This window comes from Somniosus microcephalus, chromosome 1 (genome assembly GCF_052327205.1).
Source record: "Somniosus microcephalus isolate GS21.2 chromosome 1, FLI_Smic_1.0, whole genome shotgun sequence".
Taxonomy (NCBI): domain Eukaryota; kingdom Metazoa; phylum Chordata; class Chondrichthyes; order Squaliformes; family Somniosidae; genus Somniosus; species Somniosus microcephalus.
The window spans coordinates 70,644,814-70,667,292 of NC_140987.1; the positions used below are offsets into that span (position 1 = coordinate 70,644,814).

At 47.3% G+C, this 22,479-nt stretch overlaps 1 protein-coding gene across 7 annotated transcripts in view; it reads left to right on the plus strand.

Moving 5' to 3' along the window:
- The window catches only part of LOC147124155 (inorganic pyrophosphatase-like), a 246,223-nt gene that overhangs the window by 184,420 nt on the left and 39,324 nt on the right, over positions 1-22,479 (plus strand). For 6 of the 7 annotated variants that reach the window (XM_085982947.1, XM_085982942.1, XM_085982967.1 and 3 more), the window contains 2 exons: positions 2,761-2,880; positions 12,776-12,862. In XM_085982947.1, coding sequence (XP_085839073.1) covers positions 2,761-2,880; positions 12,776-12,862 — 207 coding nt within the window. The remainder of the gene's footprint in view (positions 1-2,760; positions 2,881-12,775; positions 12,863-22,479) is intronic. The other variant, XM_085982984.1, reaches the window with a different exon arrangement.

Here is a 22,479-nt window from a genome sequence, read left to right on the forward strand (position 1 = left end):
AACCCCTCCTACATCTTCCGGCTCCACACACAGATGGCCCTATTTTTTCCCTAGTTATCCTCTTACCCTTAATATACTTATAAAACATCTTAGGATTTTCCTTTATTTTGCTCGCCAGTGTTATTTCATGGCCCCTCCTTGATCTCCTAATTTCTTTTTTAAGTATCCCCCTGCACTTTTTGTACTCCTCTAGGGCTTCCTCCGTCTTTAGCCTTTTGTATCTACCAAAAGCCCTCCTTTTTTTCCTAATCCATTCTCGTATATCCCCTGACATCCAAGGTTCCCTGGTGAGAGGTGAGAGTGACTGCCCTTGACATCAAGGCAGCATTTGACCAAGTGTGGCATCAAGGAGCCCCAGTAAAACTGAAGTCAATGGGAATCGGGGGGGGGAAAACGCTCCACTGGCTGGAGTCATACTAGCACAAAGGAAGATGGTTGTGGTGGTTGAATCATCACAGCCCCAGGACATCGCTGCAGGAGTTCCTCAGGGCAGTGTGCTGGGCCCAACCATCTTCAGCTGCTTCATCAATGACCTTCCCTCCAACATAAGGTCAGAAATGGGGATGTTTGCTGGTGACTGCACAGTGTTCACTGCCATTCACAACTCCTCAGATAATGATTCAGTCCATGCCCGCATGCAACAAGACCTGGACGACGTTCAGGCTTGGGCTGATAAGTGGCAGGTAACATTCGCACCACAGAAGTGCAAGGCAATGGCTATCTCCAACAAGCAAGAGTCTAACCACCTCCACTTGACATTCAACGGTATTATCATTGCTGAATCCCTCACCATCAACATCCAGGGGGTCACCATTGACCAGAAACTTGACTGGACCAGCCACATAAATACTGGGGCAACAAGAGCAGGTCAGAGGCTAGGTATTCTGCGGCGAGAGTCTCACCTCCTGACTCCCCAAAGCCTTTTCACCATCTACAAGGCACAAGTCAGGAGTGTGATGGAATACTCACCACTTGCCTGGATGAGTGCAGCTCCGACAACACTCAAGAAGCTCGACTCCATCCAGGACAAAGCAGCATGCTTGATTGGCACCCCATCCACCACCTTAAACATTCACTCCTTCCACCACCGGCGTACCGTGGCTGCAGTGTGTACCATCTACAAGATGCACTGCAGCAACTCGCCAAGGCTTCTTCGGCAGCACCTCCCAAACCCGCGACCTCTTCCACCTAGAAGGACAAGGGCAGCAGGCGCATGGGAACACCACCACCTCCAAGTTCCCCCTCCAAGTCACACACCATCCTGACTTAGTATATCGCCGATCCTTCATCGTCACTGGTTCAAAATCCTGGAACTCCCTCCCTAACAGCACTGTGGGAGCACCTTCACCACACAGACTGCAGCGGTTCAAGAAGGCGGCTCACCACCACCTTCTCAAGGGCAATTAGGGATGGGCAATAAATGCTGGCTTTGCCAGCGATGCCCACGTCCCATATACAAATAAATACATTTCTTTTTAAAAATTCACTTTCATTTATAGTTTAATTAAAAACTAAACTGGTGCATTTAAGGGGAAGCTAGATAAGTACATGAGGGAGAAAGGAATAGAAGGATATGTTGATAGGGTGAGATTAAGTTGAGTGGGAGGAGGCTTGTGTGGAGCATAAACACCGGCAGAGACCAGTTGGGCTGAATGGCCTTTTTCTGTGTTGTAAATTCTATGTACGCTGACGACGCCCAGTTCTAATTCTCTCAACCCCTCCACTGTCTCTAAATTGTCAGACTGCTTGTCCAACATTCAATACTGGATGGGCATAATTTCCTCTCACTAAATATTGGGAAGACCAAAGCCATTGTCTTTGGTCCCCGTCACAAATTCCGTTCCCTAACCACCACCTCCATCCCTCTCCCTAGTATCTGTCTGAGGCTGAACCAGACTGTTCGCAGCCTTGGTGTCATATTTGACCCTGAAATGAGCTTCCGACCACATATCCGCGCCATAACTAAGACTGCCTATTTCCACATCCGTAACATCGCCCGACTCCGCCCTTGCCTCATCTCATCTGCTGCTGAAACCCTCATCCGTGCCTTTGTTACCTCTAGACTTGACCGTTCTACCCTACGTAAATTTGAGGTCATCCAAAACTCTGCTGCCCGTGTCCATCTCGCACCAAGTCCCGTTCACCCATCACCGCTGTGCTTGCTGACCTACATTGGCTCCCGGTTAATCAACGCCTAGATTTTAAAATTCTCATCCTTGTTTTCAAATCCCTTCATAACCTCCTCGTCCCTCCCTACCTCTGTAATCTCCTCCAGCCCCACAACCCCCCGAGATATTTGCGCTTCTCTAATTCTGGCCTCTTGAGCATCCCTGATTATAATCGCGCAACCATTGGTGGCCGTGCCTTCAGCTGCCAAGGCCCTAAGCTCTGGAATTCTCTCCTTAAACTTCTCCCTTCTCTACCTCTCATTTAAGACGCTCCTTAAAATCTACCTCTTTGACCAAGCTTTTGGTCATCGGCCCTAATTTCTCCTTATGTGACTCCGTGTCAAATTTTGTTTTTTAACACTCCTGTGAAGCGCCTTGGGACGTTTTACTACTTTAAAGGTGCTATCAAGTTGTTGTTATCATTGTTCTTATGTTCAGGACATTGGGAGAACTCCCTGTTCTTCTTCAAATAGTGCATGGGATCTTGTATGTCCATCTGAGCAGGTAGACAGGAAAATCATAAAAATACTTAACTTTTAAGTCCCCAGGATCTTTTTTCATTACATAGCTGTAAAATTGTTATCTTTTCCAGATTGCTATAAAAGTCCCTCTGAACCCCATCAAGCAGGATATGAAAAATGGGAAAGTGCGTTATGTAGCGAATGTCTTTCCTTACAAGGGTTATATCTGGAACTATGGAGCATTACCACAGGTTGTAAAACTTTGTGAACTTCTCTTCGGATACTAATTTTTGTTGCTTATTTGGTAGTGACTGTTTTGGAGCTCCATAGAATAAATGCTCCAGCTGGTTTGGTACTGAGCCACGCAGAGAGGAAGGGCCCAGGTTTGACCCTCGGGCTATTTTGAGTTAGTTGTATTGTAAGTGGCCCAAGCTTCCCTCAGCCAAAGGGGGAAACCTGCAGGCTTCCTGCTCCTGATTATTACAGTGGTCCCTGATGTAAAATACATCTGTGCAGTAGTCTTGCCTTCAGTATAGGTTTCTTTGTTCTTTGAATCTAGCTTATTTTTCATAAATGTTGCTTTCATCATCCTTACCTCCTTTTTAGGACTCTGGTTTGGATATTAATTTTTATAAATTATTCCCATTGCTGTGTAAACCTAGCCTAACCCTGCACGGTGCCCCTTTTGAAAGAAAACTCAGGACTGTGGGTGGTTTACTATGCAGAGTAGGATTATGGAAGATCACACAATTGTTAATCAGTGTCGAACACGCCAGAGTATGAAACTCCTGAGAGCTTTAGCGATTTCCTCGTTCTGGATGTTGGGTCTTTCCTGACGGCCTCGTTCTTAGGACATCAGTGATTACAATGAGTAAGGCTAGCCTGAGCATCAGGGAAGGAAATAGGCCCCTGTCACTGGTACTGTGAATCCAAGATCACTCTGCTGTCAGCGACATTGTGCGGAATCATATCAGTAGAAGGAAGGTTAGCAGCAGGCTTGGGGATAGGGGGAATATAGGAAATGGAGAGATAGGAAGAATATTAAAGGCATGAAATAGTGAGTGAGGGGATCTTGGAATTGCAGAGAATGTAAGTATGAGGGTGACTGGCCTTTCTCTTTAATTTACATTTGTTTCGAAATATTACACTGGAAGGAGTATTATGCAGTGAGTCCAAATATAGGGAGGTGCATTCTATTCCTCAGTCCTATCATCTACCAAATTTATTTTAATTTATTCTCAGGATGTGGTAAATGCTGGCAAGGCCACATTTATTGCCCATCCCAAATTGCTCTGAGAAGATAGTGGTGGAACCTCTCCTTGAACTGCTGCAATCCTTGTGCTGATGGTGCTCCCATACTGGTATAAGTATGGGAGCACCATCAGTCACTCGCTCGGATGATGACGTAGTCCTGCAGATGCCAGTGCTTGGAGTGAGGGTGCTGCCATGAAGCCTTGTACTTTTGTCTCTGACGGAACAAGGTGTTGGTTATGACAAGGCCATATTCTAAGCATTTCGTCAAGAGGAGGATACCGTTAGAGTTGGCTTTCCCTAACCCCTCTCTGCCGATCACACCTCCCCAGAGGTCTGTGTGCTTTCCAACTCTGGCGTTAAAGTCGCCAAGGAGGATCAGCTTGTTTCCCGTTGGGACTCGGGACAGGGATTGTTCGAGGCTGGAGTGTTGGGGCGTACGCACTGATGACCGAAGCGCACTGGTTCCGGGCTAGGGCGAGCCGAAGAGTCATGAGGCGCTCGTTTATATCGCAAGGGTAGTCTCTGAGATTCATGAACTAATTTCTCTTATCTGGAAGGAGGAGACGCCGTAATTGTGACCATATTCAAGAAAGGTGACAAGTCCGATTGCAGTAATTACAGAGGAGTTTCCCTGCTGCCTGCCACAGGGAAAGTCATCGCAAGAATCCTCCTCAATCGCCTTCTCCCAGTGGCTGAAGAGCTCCTCCCAGAGTCGCAATGCGGATTCCGCCCACTAAGGGGCACAATGGACATGATCTTCACCGCGCGTCAACTACAAGAGAAATGCAGGGAACAGCACCAACCACTGCAGATGGCCTTCTTTGACCTCACAAAGACCTTCAACACTGTCAACTGTGAGGGATTATGGAATGTGTGGTGTATGTGCCTTTAAGAGCCCCCTGTGTACTGTAATGCCGGTAATGGCCACTCGGGCTATATAAGCCTGTATAGTGTCTTGTATCTGTTAGTTCACCTCCAGACTTTGTTCAGTAAACACCTGTGAAACCAACTCCTGCATTCCGTGTCTCCATTAACACACGGATACAACAGTGGCGACGAATTGGAAACGGACTTACCTGCAATTCGGCAGCACCTCAAGGAGATCGATTCCTCAGACGAAAGTCGAAGAAAAACAAGAAAGAAAAAAAAAAACTCTGGTTTCACCAGCTAGCCGAGCTGGTGGCAGGTACTGCAATAATCCTTCCTGGGCGGCGGGCTGGGGCTCCATCGGCTGGCTCTGCAGCGGGGCCGAGCAGCGAAGGCGGAGGCAAACAGAGACAGAGGGTGGAGCACTCGGGAGACGGCCGGCTCTGCATAGCAGGTCGGCGTTCGGACCAAGCAGAGGGAGGGAAAAGTCCCAGAGAGTCCGGAGGGAACGAGTCTCCACCTATTAAAAATACCTATGTAAATAAAAACTGCGGAGAACAGCATTGTCAGCGGCGGGAAAGCACGGGAGGCACCATTTTTTTTTCTGCGGGGAAGAAAGGAAAGCGCGGGAGGCGCCATTTTTTTCCAGGATGCCTAAGACTGGCAATATTACTGCTTTCGATAGCGATATAGAGGATTGGACCACATATGTGGAAAGAGTGGAGGTATATTGCACAGCAAATGAAATAGAGGATGATAAGGCATCAGTACTTCTAAATCTAATGGGCGCAAGGACATACGGGCTGTTATGAAACTTAATCACTCCAGCCAAACCGAAGGACAAGAATTTTAAGGAGATTGTTGATACCCTACAGGAGCACTTAAACCCAACACCGCTGCTGATAGCGGAACGATTCAAATTCTTCAGGAGGAATCAGCACAAGAATGAAAGTAACGCTGATTACCTCACTGAATTAAAGAAGCTGTCAAAGCACTGCCAATTCGGGGCAGGACTGGCAGATTCTCTTCGAGACAAATTTGTCTGCGGTCTCCTAAGTGAAGGAACACAGAAAAGGCTACTTTCTGAGAAAGATTTGACACTGGACAAGGCTTTCAGTGTGGCTGTATCATACGAAGGAGCTGCAGAGATACAGCAAAAGCCACAGGACTTCGGCACCCATGAAATGACACAGGGTTTCGAGAGATGTTATCGCTGCGGCAGATCCACCCATGACCAGAGGGACTGCTGGTTCAAGGACAAAGCATGCCGGCAATGCGGAAAGATTGGACACATTGCACGTGTATGCCGATCTGGAAACAAAAAATCCACGGACAGGAAAAAAATCAATAAGGAAAAGTACAGAAAGGTACAAATGATGACGGACAGTAGCTCCGAAGACCAGAAGAGCGATAGCGACTCCGGAAACAAGAGTCTAAGCTGTCTCAAATTACATAATGTAATTGCCAAAGAAGATTACCAGACCATTTGGGTTACCCTCACGATAGCGGGGTCCCCAGTTAAAATGGAGCTAGATACAGGATCAGCTCTGACCGTCATAAGTCGATGGGATTACGAGCGTCTATTTCCGCATATACCTTTGAAAGACACATCCATTATCTTGAAAACATATACGGGGCAGAAAGTATACCCCAAAGGGAAAATAAGGGTGCCTGTTGTATACAACGGCAAGGAAATACAGAAGTTGTATTTATACGTTCTGCAAGATGGTGGTCCACCGCTGTTGGGACGTGAATGGATCAGGAAGATACGTTTAGACTGGCACTCCATTCAGGCACTGACGGTGACCAGTAAGAAAAAAAATGATGATGACGTCATATCTGAACGATTAAAAGACATCTTGGCCAACGCCAAGGAAGTGTTTCAACAGGAACTAGGAACCTTGAAAGGCGTCACCGCCTCAATAAAAGTGGAAGATGCAGCAATTCCCAAGTTTTTTAAGGCAAGGCCGGTGCCATACGCAATTCGTCCAGCAGTCGAGGCAGAGCTGGAGAATTTGGAAAAGGCAGGCGTATTATCCAAGATAGATTGGAGCGAGTGTGCAACACCCATCGTCCCGGTCATGAAGAAAACATTGAATAATGATAAATCTGAAGAACAGAGAAAAATTCGCATCTGTGGGGACTTCAAGGTGACTGTAAACCCGGTCCTTCACACGGTACAGTATCCTCTTCCGAGGATAGAAGATATTTTCGCCTCACTATCCGGAGGGAAACATTTCGCCAAAATTGACTTGGCACAGGCATATCTACAGATGGAGGTTGAAGAGGCCTCTAAAAAGTATCTCACGATAAATACACACAAAGGCCTGTACCAGTACAATCGACTGGTTTTCGGAGTAGCATCAGCTCCAGCTATCTGGCAAAGAGCTATGGAGCAAGTACTCCAAGGGATTCCGGGGACTCAATGCTACCTAGACGACATCCTTGTAACAGGAGAAAACGACAACGAGCACCGTGCCAATTTGGAGCAGGTGCTCACTAGGCTGAGAGAACGGGGCCTATGAGCAAATCGCCCCAAGTGCGAATTTTTCCAGAAACAAATATCATATTGTGGCCACATAATTAACGAGGAAGGGTTGCATAAGTCACCTGAAAAAATTGAAGCGGTCATAAAAGCCCCAGCACCTGAAAATGTCTCACAATTAAGGTCGTTCCTGGGATTGATAAATTACTATCATAAATTTTTACCGAACTTGTCAACTCTTCTGCACCCTCTTAACGAACTGCTACAAACGGGAGTAATTTGGAAATGGAGCGAAGACTGTAAACGTGCCTTCCATAAATGCAAAGGCTTGATCACGTCCAAGGAAGTTTTGGCTCATTGCAACCCATCACTGCCAATCAGACTGGCGTGCGATGCATCCCCTTACGGCGTAGGAGCGGTATTATCGCATAGATTCCCTGATGGCTCGGAGCGGCCGATAGCTTTTGCGTCACGCTCATTGAACTCAGCTGAGCGTAACTATGCCCAGATCGACAGGGAAGCACTCAGCCTGGTATGGGGAGTGAAGAAATTCAACCATTACCTACACGGACAAAAATTTACCTTGTTGACTGACCATCAACCCCTCGTCTCCATATTCAACCCTAAAAAGGGTGTTCCCATTATGACAGCGCAAAGGCTACAGAATTGGTCCCTTTTCCTAGGGGCACACCAATATGACATAGAATACAAAGGATCAAAACAGCATGGGAATGCTGACGGTTTATCGCGTCTACCGTTACCAACAGTAGAAGAGGCACCTACAGTGGACCCAGTGGAGACGTTCCACTCAACCATAGTGGAATGTCTACCAGTAACAAATTCTGCCATTGAAAAGGAAACGAGAAATGACCCGACTCTCTCACGAGTCTACGATTTAATGGTGAAGGGATGGCCAGCACATGGCGAACCACTGTTGCCAGCATTCTCGCAAAGAAGAGAACAGCTGTCAGTGTGCCGAGGAACCTTGATGTGTGGATCCAGAGTGGTGATTCCACCCAAACTCCAGGATAAAGTGCTAAAGGAGCTTCATGAGGGGCATCTGGGTGGAGTGAAAATGAAGAACCTAGCCAGAGCGTTTGTGTGGTGGCCAGGTATCGATGGAGACATCGAAGAAATGACCAAGAGCTGCCTAGGATGCCAGAAGGTCCAAAACGCCCCACCACAAGCCCCTCTACATCCATGGGAGTGGCCCTCATCTCCATGGCAAAGGGCACACATCGACTTTGCTGGTCCATTTATGGACTCAATGTTCTTAATCGCGGTTGATGCACACTCCAAGTGGCCGGAGGTAATAAAGATGTCCTCCACCACCACGGAAAAAACCATCACAGTATTAAGGACCATATTTGCCAGGAATGGGCTGCCTGAACAGATCTGTTCTGATAATGGACCGCCATTTGTGTCTGAAGAATTCAGGAAGTTCTTAAATAACAATGGGGTTAAGCACTACACGTCCGCCCCATACCATCCCACCACCAATGGATTGGCTGAAAGGTTTGTCCAGACCTTCAAGGCGGCCATAAAGGCCATGGGTAATGAAGACATAAATCTACAGCAGAAGGTAGATAACTTCTTGTTTGCATACAGGAATGCAACACGTGGTTACAAACCAAACTCCCGCCATGATGTTCTTCAATAGAAGCCTAAGATGCCGGCTGGATTTGATCAAGCCAAACATCAGAAGGGACGTAGAGAACCGGCAATTTCAAGGCATGAATGAAAGGCCAACTAGAACCTTCCAGATAGGTCAACAAGTTTTGGCCCGGGACTACCGTACCGAGAAATGGCAGCCTGGAACTATTTGCACACGACTAGGACCACTGATGTATACCGTGGACATTGGAGAAAGCATAATAAGGCGCCATGCTGACCAGATCATAGAGTCATCCGAAAAGGGACAACCTACACCACAACTCTATACGCCTAATGATGAAGCAGAGATACCCATAGTATCTACCTCTGATCCGGTGATACTGGAACCAGATGAACCCGACACTGGCATTCAAGCCGAATCGACCTTGCCAAAAGAACCTACTACACCACCAAAAACTACTACACCACTGAGGCGTTATCCGGACCGAGTCAGGAAGCCTCCAGAGAGACTGACTTATAATTGATTAACTGCAGCAAATGTGTAGATTATTGTTCTTGTAACATGTTAATTAATGATTACTTATAAAATGTTATGTACTGGTTGTCTAAAAGGGGAGGAATTGTGGTTTATGTGCCTTTAAGGGCTCCCTGTGTACTGTAATGCCGGTAATGGCCACTCGGGCCATATAAGCCTGTATAGTGTCTTGTATCTGTTAGTTCACCTCCAGACTTTGTTCAGTAAACACCTGTGAAACCAACTCCTGCATTCCGTGTCTCCATTAACACACAGATACAACAGAATGTCCTCTTCAAATTCGGCTACCCTCAAAAGTTTGTCACCATCCTCCGCCTGCTTCACGGCAACACGCAAGCCGTGATCCTCAGCAACGGTTCCACCACAGACCCAATTCACGTACGGACCGGGGTCAAGCAAGGCTGTGTCATTGCACCGACGCTCTTCTCGATCTTCCTTGCTGCAATGCTCCATCTCACCCTCAGTAAGCTCCCTGCTGGAATGGAGCTAATTTACAGAACAAACGGGAAACTGTTCAACCTCCGTCGCCTCCAGTCCAGATCCAAGGTCGTCTCATCCTCTGTCGTCGAATTACAGTATGCAGACAACGCTTACGTCTGCACACATTTGGAGGTCGAACTCCAAACCATCGTCAACACCTTCACCGAAGCTTACGAGAGCATGGGCCTTACACTAAACATCCATAAGACAAAGGTCCTCTACCACCCTTCCCCCGCCACACAGTACTGCCCCCCGATTATCAAAATCCACGACAAGGCCTTGCACAACGTGGACCACTTTCCATACCTCGGGAGCCTACTGTCAACAAGGGAAGACGTCGATGACTAAGTCCAACACCACCTTCAGTGTGCCAGTGCAGCCTTCAGTCGCCTGAGGAAGAGAGTGGTCTACAGAGCAGCTGTGATACCCACCCTCCTGTATGCCTCAGAGACATGGACCATGTACAGCAGGCACCTCAAAGCACTGGAGAGGTACCACCAACGCTGCCTCCGCAAGATCCTGCAAATCCATTGGCAGGATAGGCGCACCAAACGTCAGTGTTCTTGCTCAGGCCAACATCCCCAGCATCGAAGCTTTGACCACGCTCGATCAGCTCTGACGGACAGGTCACATCGTCCACATGCCCAATACAAGACTCCCAAAACAAGCACTCTACTCGGAGCTCCGGCGTGGCAAGAGAGCCCCAGGTGGGCAGAGGAAACGCTTCAAGGGCACCCTCAAAGCCTCCTTGAAAAAGTGCAACATCCCCACTGACACCTGGGAATCCCTGGCCCAAGACCTGGAAGGCGCTGAACACCTCGAATCTCTTCGCCGGGAGCAAGCGGAAGCCAAGCGCAGGCAGTGCAAGAAGCGCATGTCAACCCAAGCACCCCACCCACCCGCACAACCACCGTCTGCCCCACCTGTGACAGAGACTGTAGTTCCTGCATTGGACTCATCAGTCACCTGAGAATTAATTTTTAACGTGGAAGCAAGTCATCCTTGGTTCCGAGGGACTGCCTAAGAAGATAAGGTAGGGAATTCAAGAATATTGGCCCAGTGACAATGAGGGGGCTGTGATATACATCCCAAGTCAGGATTGTGTATGAGTTGGAGGGAAACTTGAAGGTGATGATATTCCTATGCTCTTAACCTTCTTGGTGGTAGAGGCTGCAGAAGAAGAATATTCTATTGAAGTAAGCTTGGTGAATTGCTGCAGTGCATTTTGTCGATCATACATAATGGCAGCACAGTGGCAATAGACACTGGCAATGTTCCTGTCAACCAGTTGGGAAGAGGAAAACTGATAGACTTTTCCTACAATCACTGGCTGGATTTAGGCTTCACCCCTGAGGCTGGTAAGAGAGGAGAGGTCTGTGACGGGAGCAGAGTGACCATTTAGTAATTCATATAGACATATAATGGGAGGGGATAAGAGACGGGAGGGAAGAGGATAGGATATGATGGGGGGAGATACGAGACAGAAGGGAATGGGATAGGATAGGTCGATGTGTTCATTGTTTCTATTGCCAAGGATCCCAAAAATGGTGGGCAGAATTAAGACCTTTCTTAAAACCTGCCTCTGTGGCCAAGCTTTTAATCACCCTTCCTAATATTTTCTTCTTTGGCTCAGTATCAATTCTTGTCTTATTACACCTCCATAAAGCATCTTCGGATATTTTTCTATGTTGATGGCACTTTATTAATACAAACTGTCGTTGACGAGGAAATGGAAAACTCATGGAGTCCAAAGACTTTTTTTGAAGGTTGTTTCCTTTTGTTTTTGCAATGGGATTTCTTTGTGTGATGGTGAAGTCATGTGTATTTGATAAGTGTTTAAATGTTTTTTGATTGGTTGCTTTTTAGTGAATGTGCAGTTTGAACTGATCTACTTTGTGCTCCGCAGACTTGTCAGACTTTTCCCATTTCTTGCAGACATGGGGCAGTTTCCATGCCTTACAGACATATCAGACATCTTTCCGTGTCCTGTGGATCCATCAGAAATGTTGTCACATCCTATTGAAATATCAGACATTTATATAAATGTTTATAAAGCAGATTGAGAAAGTAAAACAAAGGAATATAAAAATAAATCAAATTGTTGAAGTGAGAATGTGCAAACAAAATGTTAGAATGCGAAGGCTGGTTAATGACTGATAAATGTAATATGAATCCATACCTGAACTGTGCAAGTGATTTGGTAATCGGTGTGATTTTTGCCTTTTGATATCATTTTATTTTAATTTTGATATGATCACAAGGCCCTGTTTAATGAAGTAGGGTTCCAGGTTTCTATTTCCTACATCATAAATTAACTTGTATGCCTATAAGGTCACCTCCTCAGTTTGTCTATAAAGATATTTTGGGGCAATTTCTCCCTCTGGACTCTTGTGAAATCTGGGTTGACCACCCTCTGCTACCTCATTCAAGTGGCCATTCTTCATATTGAGTCTAGGCAGTAAGTGTTGGCAGCTTGTCAAACCATGGAATGCATCACACCCTGCCCTTATCCAATATCCACACACGACAGTTTCTGAATACTAATCAAGAATGGGAATCTACTCTGATTCCTCCCTTCCTTCAGGAGCTTTGAAGCATCTTGTGGCACCCAAATTGCCACGGCTAAGATCAATTAACTCAACACAGATCAGGTATTGAACCCGAGACTTTCTGGTGTGTATGCATGGCTTATAACCATGGCCACTAACTAAATTAGTCAAATTTTTATTATATTGAATCCTGGGATTTTCCGTGGTGTTTTGCATTCCGTGAATCCGTCTGTTTTTCCATTAGAATTAAAACCCAATGTTTTGCTTACAGCTACACGAGAATGTGCGCCATGATCATTGGAAGAGCATTCCATGTTTGATTTAAATCTTTAACATTCAAATGTTTTTTTTTGCCTCAACAGACTTGGGAAGATCCCTGTCACAAGGATCCCTCTACAAACTGTTGTGGTGATAATGATCCAATTGATGTCTGTGACATTGGAACAAAGGTTAGTTTTTCGAACATTTTATCAATTAACCAAACTGACTTCCAGGAATCGGGCTGGACAGGTGTTCTCATAGAATCATAGAAATTTACAGCACAGAAGTTCTCCTCAACTCCCCTCTAATCCTTCTACCAATTACTTTAAATTTATGCCCCCTGGTTATTGATCTCTCTGCTAAGGGAAATATTTCCTTCCTGTCCACTCTATCTAGGTCCCTCATGATTTTAAACCCCTCAATTAAGCCTCCCCATAACCTTCTCTGCTCCAAAGAAAACAACACCAGCCGATCCAATCTTTCCTCAAAGGTAAAATTCTCCAGTACTGGCAACATCCTTGTAATGTGGTGACAGAACTGTATGCAGTACTCTAGCTGTGGCCTAACTAGTGTTTTATACAGTTCAAGCATAACCTCCCTGCTCTTATATTCTATACCTCGGCTAATAATTGATGTTAATTCAAAGCCAGGTGAAAAATGACGAGGAAATTTCACTGATTAGTTAGCTAGAAGTTAGCCACAGCTCAGAAGGTTGTGGGTTCAAGTCACACTCCACAGACTACAGCACATAAACCAGGCTGTAGTCTGGTTTATGTGTTGCAGGGGCATAGTTTCAGAATAAGGGCTCGCCAATTTAAGACGGAGATGAGCAGGAATTTCTTCTCTCAGAGAGTCGTGAATCTTTGGAATTCTCTACCCCAGAGAGCTGTGGAATATATTCAAGGCTGAGATGGACAGATTTTTGAACTAGGGGAGTCAAGGGTTATGGGGAACAGGCAGAAAGCTAGCATGCAGGTACAGCAAGCAATAAGGAAGGCAAATGGCATGCTGGCCTTTATTGCAAGGGGGTTGGAGTATAAGAGTAAGGAAGTCTTGCTACAATTGTACAGGGCCTTGGTGAGACCACACCTGGAGTACTGTGTACAGTTTTGGTCTCCTTATCTAAGGAAAGATATGCTTGCCTTGGAGGTGGTGCAACAAAGATTCACTAGATTGATTCCTGGGATGAGAGGGCTGTCCTATGATGAGAGATTGTGTAGAATGGGCCTATACTCTCTGGAGTTTAGAAGAATGAGAGGTGATCTCATTGAAACATACAAGATTCTGAAGGGGATTGACAGGGTAGATGCTGAGAGGTTGTTTCCCCAGCTGGAGTGTCTAGAACTAGGGGGCATAATCTCAGGATAAGGGGTAGGCCATTTAAGACTGAGATCAGGAGGAATTTCTTCACTCAGAGGGTTGTGATTCTTTGGAATTCTCTGCCCCAGAGGGCTGTGAATGCTGAGTCTTTGAGTATATTCAAGGCTGAGATAGATAGATTTTTGGATTCTGAGGGAATCAAGGGATATGGAGATCGGGCGGGAAAGTGGAGTTGAGGCCAAGATCAGATAAGCCATGATCTTATTGAATGGCGGAGCAGGCTCGAGGGGCCGAATGGCCTACTCCTCCTATTTCTTATGTTCTTATGACACTTCATTGCAGTGCTGAGGGAGTGCTGCACTGTCAGATGTGCCGTCTTTCAGATGAGACATTAAACCGAGGCCCCATCTGCCCTCTCAGGCCGACGTAAAAGATCCCATGGCATTATTTCGAAGAACAAGTAAGTTCTCCCCGGTGTCCTGGACAATATTTATCCTTCAATCAACATCACTAAAACAGATTATCTGGCCACTTATCCCATTGCTGTTTGTGGGGACCTTGCTGTGCACAAATTGGCTGCCACATTTCCTGCATTACAACAGTGACTACACTTCAAAAGTACTTCCTTGGCTGTAAAACGCTTTGGGACGACCTGACGTCATGAAAGGTGCTATATAAATGTAAGTCTTTCAAGCCTTTGCTCTTAGAAGTTAATTTTTTTGGAAATGAGTCCTAATAGAGGTATGTTCTTTATTATTTTTTATATTCGTTCCTGGGATGTGGGCATTGCTGGCAAGTCCAGTATTTATTGCCGATCACTAGTTGCCCTTGAGAAGGTGGTGGTGAGCCGCCGCCTTGAACTGCTGCAGTCCGTGTGGTGAAGGTACTCCCACAGTGCTGTGAGGGAGGGAGTTCCAGGATTTTGACCCAGCGACGATGAAGGATCGACGATATACCTCCAAGTCAGGATGGTGTGTGACTTGGAGGGGAACTTGGAGGTGGTGGTGTTCCCATGTGCCTGCTGCCCTTGTCCTTCTAGGTGGAAGAGGTCGCGGGTTTGGGAGGTGCTGTGGAAGAAGCCTTGGCGAGTTGCTGCAGTGCATCTTGTAGATGGTACACACTGCAGCCTCGGTACGCCGGTGGTGGACGGAGTGAATGTTTAAGGTGGTAGATGGGGTGCCAATCAAGGGGTTGCTTTGTCCTGGATGGTGTTGAGCTTTTTGAGGGTTGTTGGAGCTGCACTCATCCAGGCAAGTGGAGAGTATTCCATCACACTCCTGACTTGTGCCTTGTAGATGTTGGAAAGGCTTTGGGGAGACAGGAGGTGAGACACTCACCGCAGAATACCCAGCCTCTGACCTACTCTTGTTGCCACAGTATTTATGTGGCTGGTCCAGTTAAGTTTCTGGTCAATGGTGACCCCCAGGATGTTGATGGTGGGGGATTTGACGATGGTAATGCCGTTGAATGTCAAGGGGCGGTGGTTAGACACTCGCTTGTTGGAGATAGTCATTGCCTGGCACTTGTGTGGTGTGAATGTTACCTGCCATTTATCAGCCCAAGCCTGAATGTCGTCCAGGTCTTGCTGCATGCGGACATGGATTGCTTCATTATCTGACGACTTGTGAATGGCACTGAACACTGCAGTCATCAGCGAACACCTCCACTTCTGACTTTATGATGGAGGGAAGGCCATTGATGAAGCAGCTAAAGATGGTTGTGCCTAGGACACTGCCTGAGGAACTCTTGCAGCGATGTCCTGGGGCTGTGATAATTGACTTTCAACCACCACAACCATCTTCCTTTGTGCTAGGTATAACTCCAGCCAGTGGAGAGTTTTCCCCCCCGATTCCCATTGACTTCAGTTTTACTAGGGCTCCTTGATGCCACACCCGGTCAAATGTTGCTTTGATGTCAAGGGCAGACACTCTTACCTCACCTCTGGAATTCAGCTCTTTTGTCCATGTTTGGACCAAGGCTGTAATGAAGTCTGGAGCCGAGTAGTCCTGGCTGAACCCAAACTGGGCATCAGTGAGCAGGTTATTGGTGAGTAAGTGCTGCTTGATAACACTGTCGACGACACCTTCCATCACTTTGCTGATGATTGAGTAGACTGATGGGGTGTAAATTGGCCAGATTGGATTTGTCCTGCTTTTTGTGGACAGGACCTAACTGGGCAGTTTTCCACATTGTTGGATACATGCCAATGTTATAGCTATACTGGAACAGCTTGGCTAGAGGCACAGCTAGTGCTGGAACACAAGTCTTCAGCACGACAGACAAAAAGAGTCTGGCTCCCAATATGGTAGAAAGGGAATAAAAATACAGGGATGCAGTGAGAACTTAGTTGAAATCAACATTTCAAGCCACAAACTGAATGTTAAGGAGTCAATTTTAGTGAAATTAGAGTCGGGCATTGAGGAGGAGAACTAGACATTGAGGAGGTTAATATTAGAGCTAGGCTTATAAAGAAACAGACACAGTGGCCGGAATTTTCTTTACCTGAGCGGGTCCGGTGCGGGCAGTTGCCGTGGCAGATCGCGACCCCGTTCTTGCTTCCATCCCGCTGCAGAAATGGACGTTGCACTAATGGGGCCTATTAAGCCCACCCTGAGCATTACCCGGCCGAATTAAATGGTGTGGGTGTGATGACGTCATCAATGACGCGTTGTCAGCTGGGATATTTAAAGGAGCCATGGCCACATTGCTTTTGAAAGTTCATCTAGGAGTGTGCAGTCACTGCACTGGAGGTTTTGATTGTTCCAAACACTTGGAAACATGACTGCACAGAGGCAAAGGGCTGCACCCAGGTTCTCCGATGACTCCCTCCATATGCTTGTGGAGTGAGTCAGAGCACGCAGGAATGTCCTCTTCCTTTCAAATGGGCGGAAGAGACCTCCCCAGGAGACAAAACGAGCCTGCCTCCAAATTACAGAGGAGGTCAACAGCAGAGATGTGGTGAGGAGGACTTGGGTGCAGTGCTGGAAATGTTTCAGTGATCTTATTAGTTCAGGAAAGGTGAGTACAAAGCCACACTCAACTTCACCCTGCTGTGCCTCTCATCACATCCACATCACTCTGCCTTCCCAACCCTACTCCTGTATATCCTTACTCACACCAACATACCTTGCATCTCCACCCATCCCTCTCTCTCCATCTACATTATCACATCCCCATCTGACTAGCCCGACCTCACACTCACCCTCATCCTAATGGAATCATACAAACTAACGACGCACAAGGAGGCCACTTGGCATTGCCACCCCAATACATCATAGGCTCCCTCTGAAGATGTAACCCATCCATTCCTTACATTCAGCCATCACTCTCACTCAACCTTCTCATCTTTGCCTCCTTGCAGGAAAAGAGTGCCCACAATAAGAGGGAGAGAAATGGAAGTGGCCCCCCATCATTTGCCACCGTCAACAGCAGAGGAGGCTGCATTAGAAGTATCCAGAGTCACTGAGCAGCTGGAGGTGGGAGACATCTCAACAACCTGGTGACAGAATTATATATCATACAGCTACATGGCATACATCAGTCACTCATATTGGGTCTGATGTCATCAGCCATTGAATGGTCATCATGTGCATAATGGTATCTGTACCTAATCTTGATATGAAATACCTAACTCAACTCTTTACTCTCCCACAGGTCCATCAAGAGCCCCCCCCCCCCCCCACCCCCACCCCCTACTGTCCAGGAAGAAGAGCAAGACGACTCCTCGCCGGAGGGCGCAGGACGCTCCCAGCTCTGCTCAGCTGCATGCAGACGCTGAGTCTCTGGGGCCATCCAGAAAGAGGGTGATCCTGGAGGTGCAGGAAGAAGTGCAGGGGGCTCTGACGGGTTTTGCAAGCATGATGTCTGCAAATGTTCACAGAATGGAGGAGTCCATCTCCAACATGAGCACCACCATGTTGCAGGCGATGGCAACTGTAGGCTTTTCCATGGAAAGGATGGCCACCTGCATCGAGCCGCTATCTATGGGGAATAGATAGCAGAGGCTCATAGACCTCCTATCTAGGAAGGACGTCAGCGCAGATATGGGTCCTCATAGCCCCACTGATGTGCAGCAAGGTGCTCTCCAGCTCCTTGCTAGCAGGGAAGTGTGGATGGCCCATGAAAGGGATGACGGTGAGAGGGGACATGGAAGTGTGGGCTCCTCTCAAAGTGCTTACACTTCTCCCCCGTTGCCACCCCCTCAGTCAGAGTCCAAGATGCCTCCTCGGACAGCGATAGCTGAGTCTGCCCCTGTACAGTTGCAGGAGGAGCAGACTTTGGCAGGGCCATCCATCACAGGCTCCAAAACCCAGAGGACGTCTGCCAGGAGTGCCTAAGCAGTCGCAGCTGGGAAGTGAGTAGGCTGCCTCTACCTCTGCTGAAGTCACAGGGATAGTACCTCGTAGAAGCACACGTAAGAGAAAGATGACACACAAGTAGATTCACAAGAGTAGCCACTTTTATTCAATGTTAATGTCAAGTTTCCGTTAATGTGATCTCAAACATAAATATCTGTATTTTCACCACTTGGACAAATTTATGTGCACCTTTGGAAGTGGCTTAGTGTGTTGCAGTGAATGGTGAGACGTAACAGTACCTCCAGCAATGGTGGTCAGTGTGAAAGGAATGGCTTTGTCATTGTAGGGATGCTTTATGGTGTTGCTGTGGGGTGGTGCCAACCTGGCACCGCATGTGGCAGCCATATGGGTGTACTGCATAAAGTTAAGTAAATCTGGCCATGATGAGGCCATCCCTGGCCTCCCAGGCAGCAATGTGCTCGGGTGCTGGTGGGATCTGGGCCGCAGGTTCCTCCAGCTCCTGCTCCTCCTCGTCTTCTAGCTGATGCTGCTCCTCCTCCTCCTGCTCCTCATCCTCTGAAGAGGCTGTGCGCTGATGGAATAGATGGCAGGTCAAGTAGAGATGAGAGAAGCAATCTGTCAATTGGTGTGATAGGTTCTACCAATGAGATGAGACTGGATGGCGAATTTGCTACAAACACTTGCAGCCTGTAGAAAGCTAAATCTGTGCTGGGAATGCAGTCAGCAACAGCTTCCTGAGGAAAGTGATCAGCTGTGAGGTGGGAGCTTTTATAGTACATTTCATGCTGTCAACTAATCAGCTGGATCAATGGCCACTCGGCTCCCGCCTCAGGTTGACAGAAATGGTTCCCGAGCTGCGTGAATCCCATGGTCAGCCAGGACAATTTGAAAGGTAGGCTAAAAAAAAGCATGTCAGGGTCTGATAACAAACTGATAATGATTTGAATTAGGTTGCCCGCCTCTGCCGTTCGGGTCGCTGCCGTACCGGCAAACACGCCTGAGGGAAAGGCACATGGGGGCGGGATTACGGCGGGTTCTTGACCTGCTGCAACTTATTTCAAATTTCCCACCTGACCCGCCTCCGATCCTGCCCACATGGACCCCAGAAAATTCCGGCCAGTATTACTGTTGTGAATAATAAACTTGCATCATGCACTGCAAAAGAATGTCTGCCATCACTCAGAAAATGGCCACGCATTAGTCAAACACGGCCATGTTGTATATTTGCATTGCTGGTGTTTAGTCATTGGAGAAAAGGTCCTAACTCAAACCCATTTGGCTCTCATTGCAGCCACACAATTAGGGGTCATGAAGGAGCAGCTCGATTTATCTGGATAATATTCATTAGAGGATAATTCTGTCCAATATCTCCAACTGCAAAACTTACCACAAAATGACCAAGAGTGAAAAGGATTGGGTTTTTTTTTGGCGTGGGTTTATATAAGGGGAGTCGCCCCTCCTTTTATTTTTCTCGTTATTTTTTCCTTGGGCCATACACTACTTCTTGCCAAGAGTTAAGTCTCCTTTGAGCCAACACGGGAAGGTGCATAACATAGAAACATAGAAAAATAGGAGCAGGAGTAGGCCATTCGGCCCTTCGAGCCTGCTCTGCCATTCAATATGATCATGGCTGATCCTATGGGCTCGATTTTGCCATTGGTGTGGGCTGGGGGCATGTCAGCCGCTTTTCGTGTTAGCCACCGACTCCAATTTGATGTGGGAAAAATATGCGATTTTCCCTTAATTGGGCAATTGATTTCCAGTGTGTGGGAACCTCTGACCCACTTAGTCTTTCCATCCTGAAAGTCGTCTCCGATGATGTCATCAATGCTGTTGGATTTAAGGCCTGCAATCAGCCTTGATTCTTCTGGAGACTGCAAAGGCTCTGCAATTTATATGAAGGAGTTGAATTGTGGAAAATGTCAATGATCAAGCAAAAGTGTGCTCCTCGGTTTGATGAACCCTCCCTCCAAGCTCTGGTGTACGGAGCCAGCTGTAATAAGGAGGTGCTGTTCCCTTCCTCAGGGAGAAAAAAGCCACCCCAGCAGACAAAAGCTGTGTGGCTACAAGTGGCCCAGGTTGTCAACTCCATTTCAATGAGCCGCAGAACCTGGCTGCAATGCAGGAAGAGGTTTCATGACCTTCTCCGCACCGGAAAAGTGAGTATGACTTTCCCATCACCCTCAATTTGATCCCCATCGCCTCTCCTCACCAGCACTCTGCTTTGCCAACCTCTTCCTCCACATCCCACTTGACACTTACATCCCTGCACCCTTACCCATTCCCTCTCTCTCTATGGTCACATTCACTTAACTATTCGACCATGCAGCCCTCACACTTCGTATCACTGTGATGACATGACAACAACTACTTACAACACACAGGGATGGTCCTTTGTATCCGTCTAAGCATCTATGCTATGCATTCACTACACTCCTTCCATGGTCCATGGAGGAGCTTAGTCGCAAGGGTATTGAAAACATGGTCATTGTTCAGAATAGAATGACATCTCTTGAGCGATGGTCAGCTATTGGGCAAACAAAGCAGACTTTCATGCAAGTCCTCTGGAGTAGGACTTCCAGTGCAGAAATGGGTCCTCATGGCCCCCCTGCAGTGCAGCAAGATGCTGTCAAGCCACTTGCTACCTCTGAAGTGGGGCTGACCCATAAGAGGGATGTTGGTGGCAGACAACAAGGAAGTGGGGGCTCCTCTCCAAGCGCGCTCACGACCATGCCACAGCAAAGCCCTCGGTCACTTGGGGGCTGTGCTGTTTTGTTTTTGGACCAGCCATCATTGTGATTGTATCATAAAGTGTTTTGATGGCAAACTGTTGAAGTTGTGGCCTGTGTCATTTTGCAAATGGGACTTTCACATTGAGGGCTTAGGGTGCCTTGCGATTATCAGAATGGTGGTCAGAGTGATAGGATTCCATAGGTTCTTCTCCATTGTCGATGATCTGGTAAGAAGGAGCGAGACTAAAGTGTTTGATTTGTGCAGGTTAAGCAAATCTGGCCAGGATGAGTGCGTCCCTTGCATCCCGGGCAGCAATATGGTGGCGCTCTGTCGCCTTCTGGCCTGTGCATCTTCAGGTGGGTGACTAGCAACTTGGCGCTCCTGTTGATGTTCCTGCTGCTGTTGCTCATGGTTCTGCTGCTGCCGCGGCTGGTCTTCATCCGAATCTGATGTCCAGGAGGAAAGTAATTAAATGGTCGCAATGGTTCTGGTATATGCCTCAGTTGAGGAAGTGCTTAGTCAAGGTGGGGAGAGGGGTTTCCAAGGAGGTCACACTGGAGATGGGTGTCAGGCTCCAAACTTCCACAACACTGAGTATGCCTGCTAAAAGTTCCCCCAGACCTGAAACAACAAAGTTCTGCCACCTGCAAATGGTCATCGGTGAAAACTCCTATGTAATGGTGGAGCTGCAGCTGTTCGTAAGCAATCCACTAGTGAGGCTGCCAGGATTACATGGCATGTTCCAGAGGAGGCGTGTAGGATGGGGGAAATGTGTTAAAATCGGAAAGGCCTCTCAAAATGGGATTATAGAGGCAATTAAGTGGTTGTTAAGGGCCTATTGCGCCTCTTGGAGGCGGGATGGAAAGCGGGTCAGAAAACACGCACTTGAGAAAATTGCTCGGAGGCGGGATGGAGGCGGGAAAGGGCCCGCCCGCCAGTTTTGGCGATTTTAACAACTAGCACGCCTCCAAACCCGCCTCCTTGGTGCTGGGAAAATCGAGCCCTCTATCTCAATACCATATTCCCGCTCTCCCCCCATACCCCTTGATGCCTTTTGTGTCTAGAAATCTATATATCTCCTTCTTAAATATATTCAGTGACTTGGCCTCCAAAGCCTTCTGGGGTAGAGAATTCCACAGGTTCACCACCCTCTGAGTGAAGAAATTTCTCCTCATCTCAGTCCTGAATGTCCTACCCTGTATCCTGAGACTGTGACCCCTTGTTCTAGATCCCCAGCCAGGGGAAACATCCTCCCTGCATCTAGCCTGTCTAGCCCTGTCAGAATTTTATACGTTTCCATGATTATTCCCAATCCCATGTGCTTTAATTTTGCACACTTGCCTCTTATGTGGGACTTTATCAAAGACCTTCTGAAAATCCTAATACACCACATCCACTGGCTCTCCCTTATCTATTCTACCAGTTACATCCTC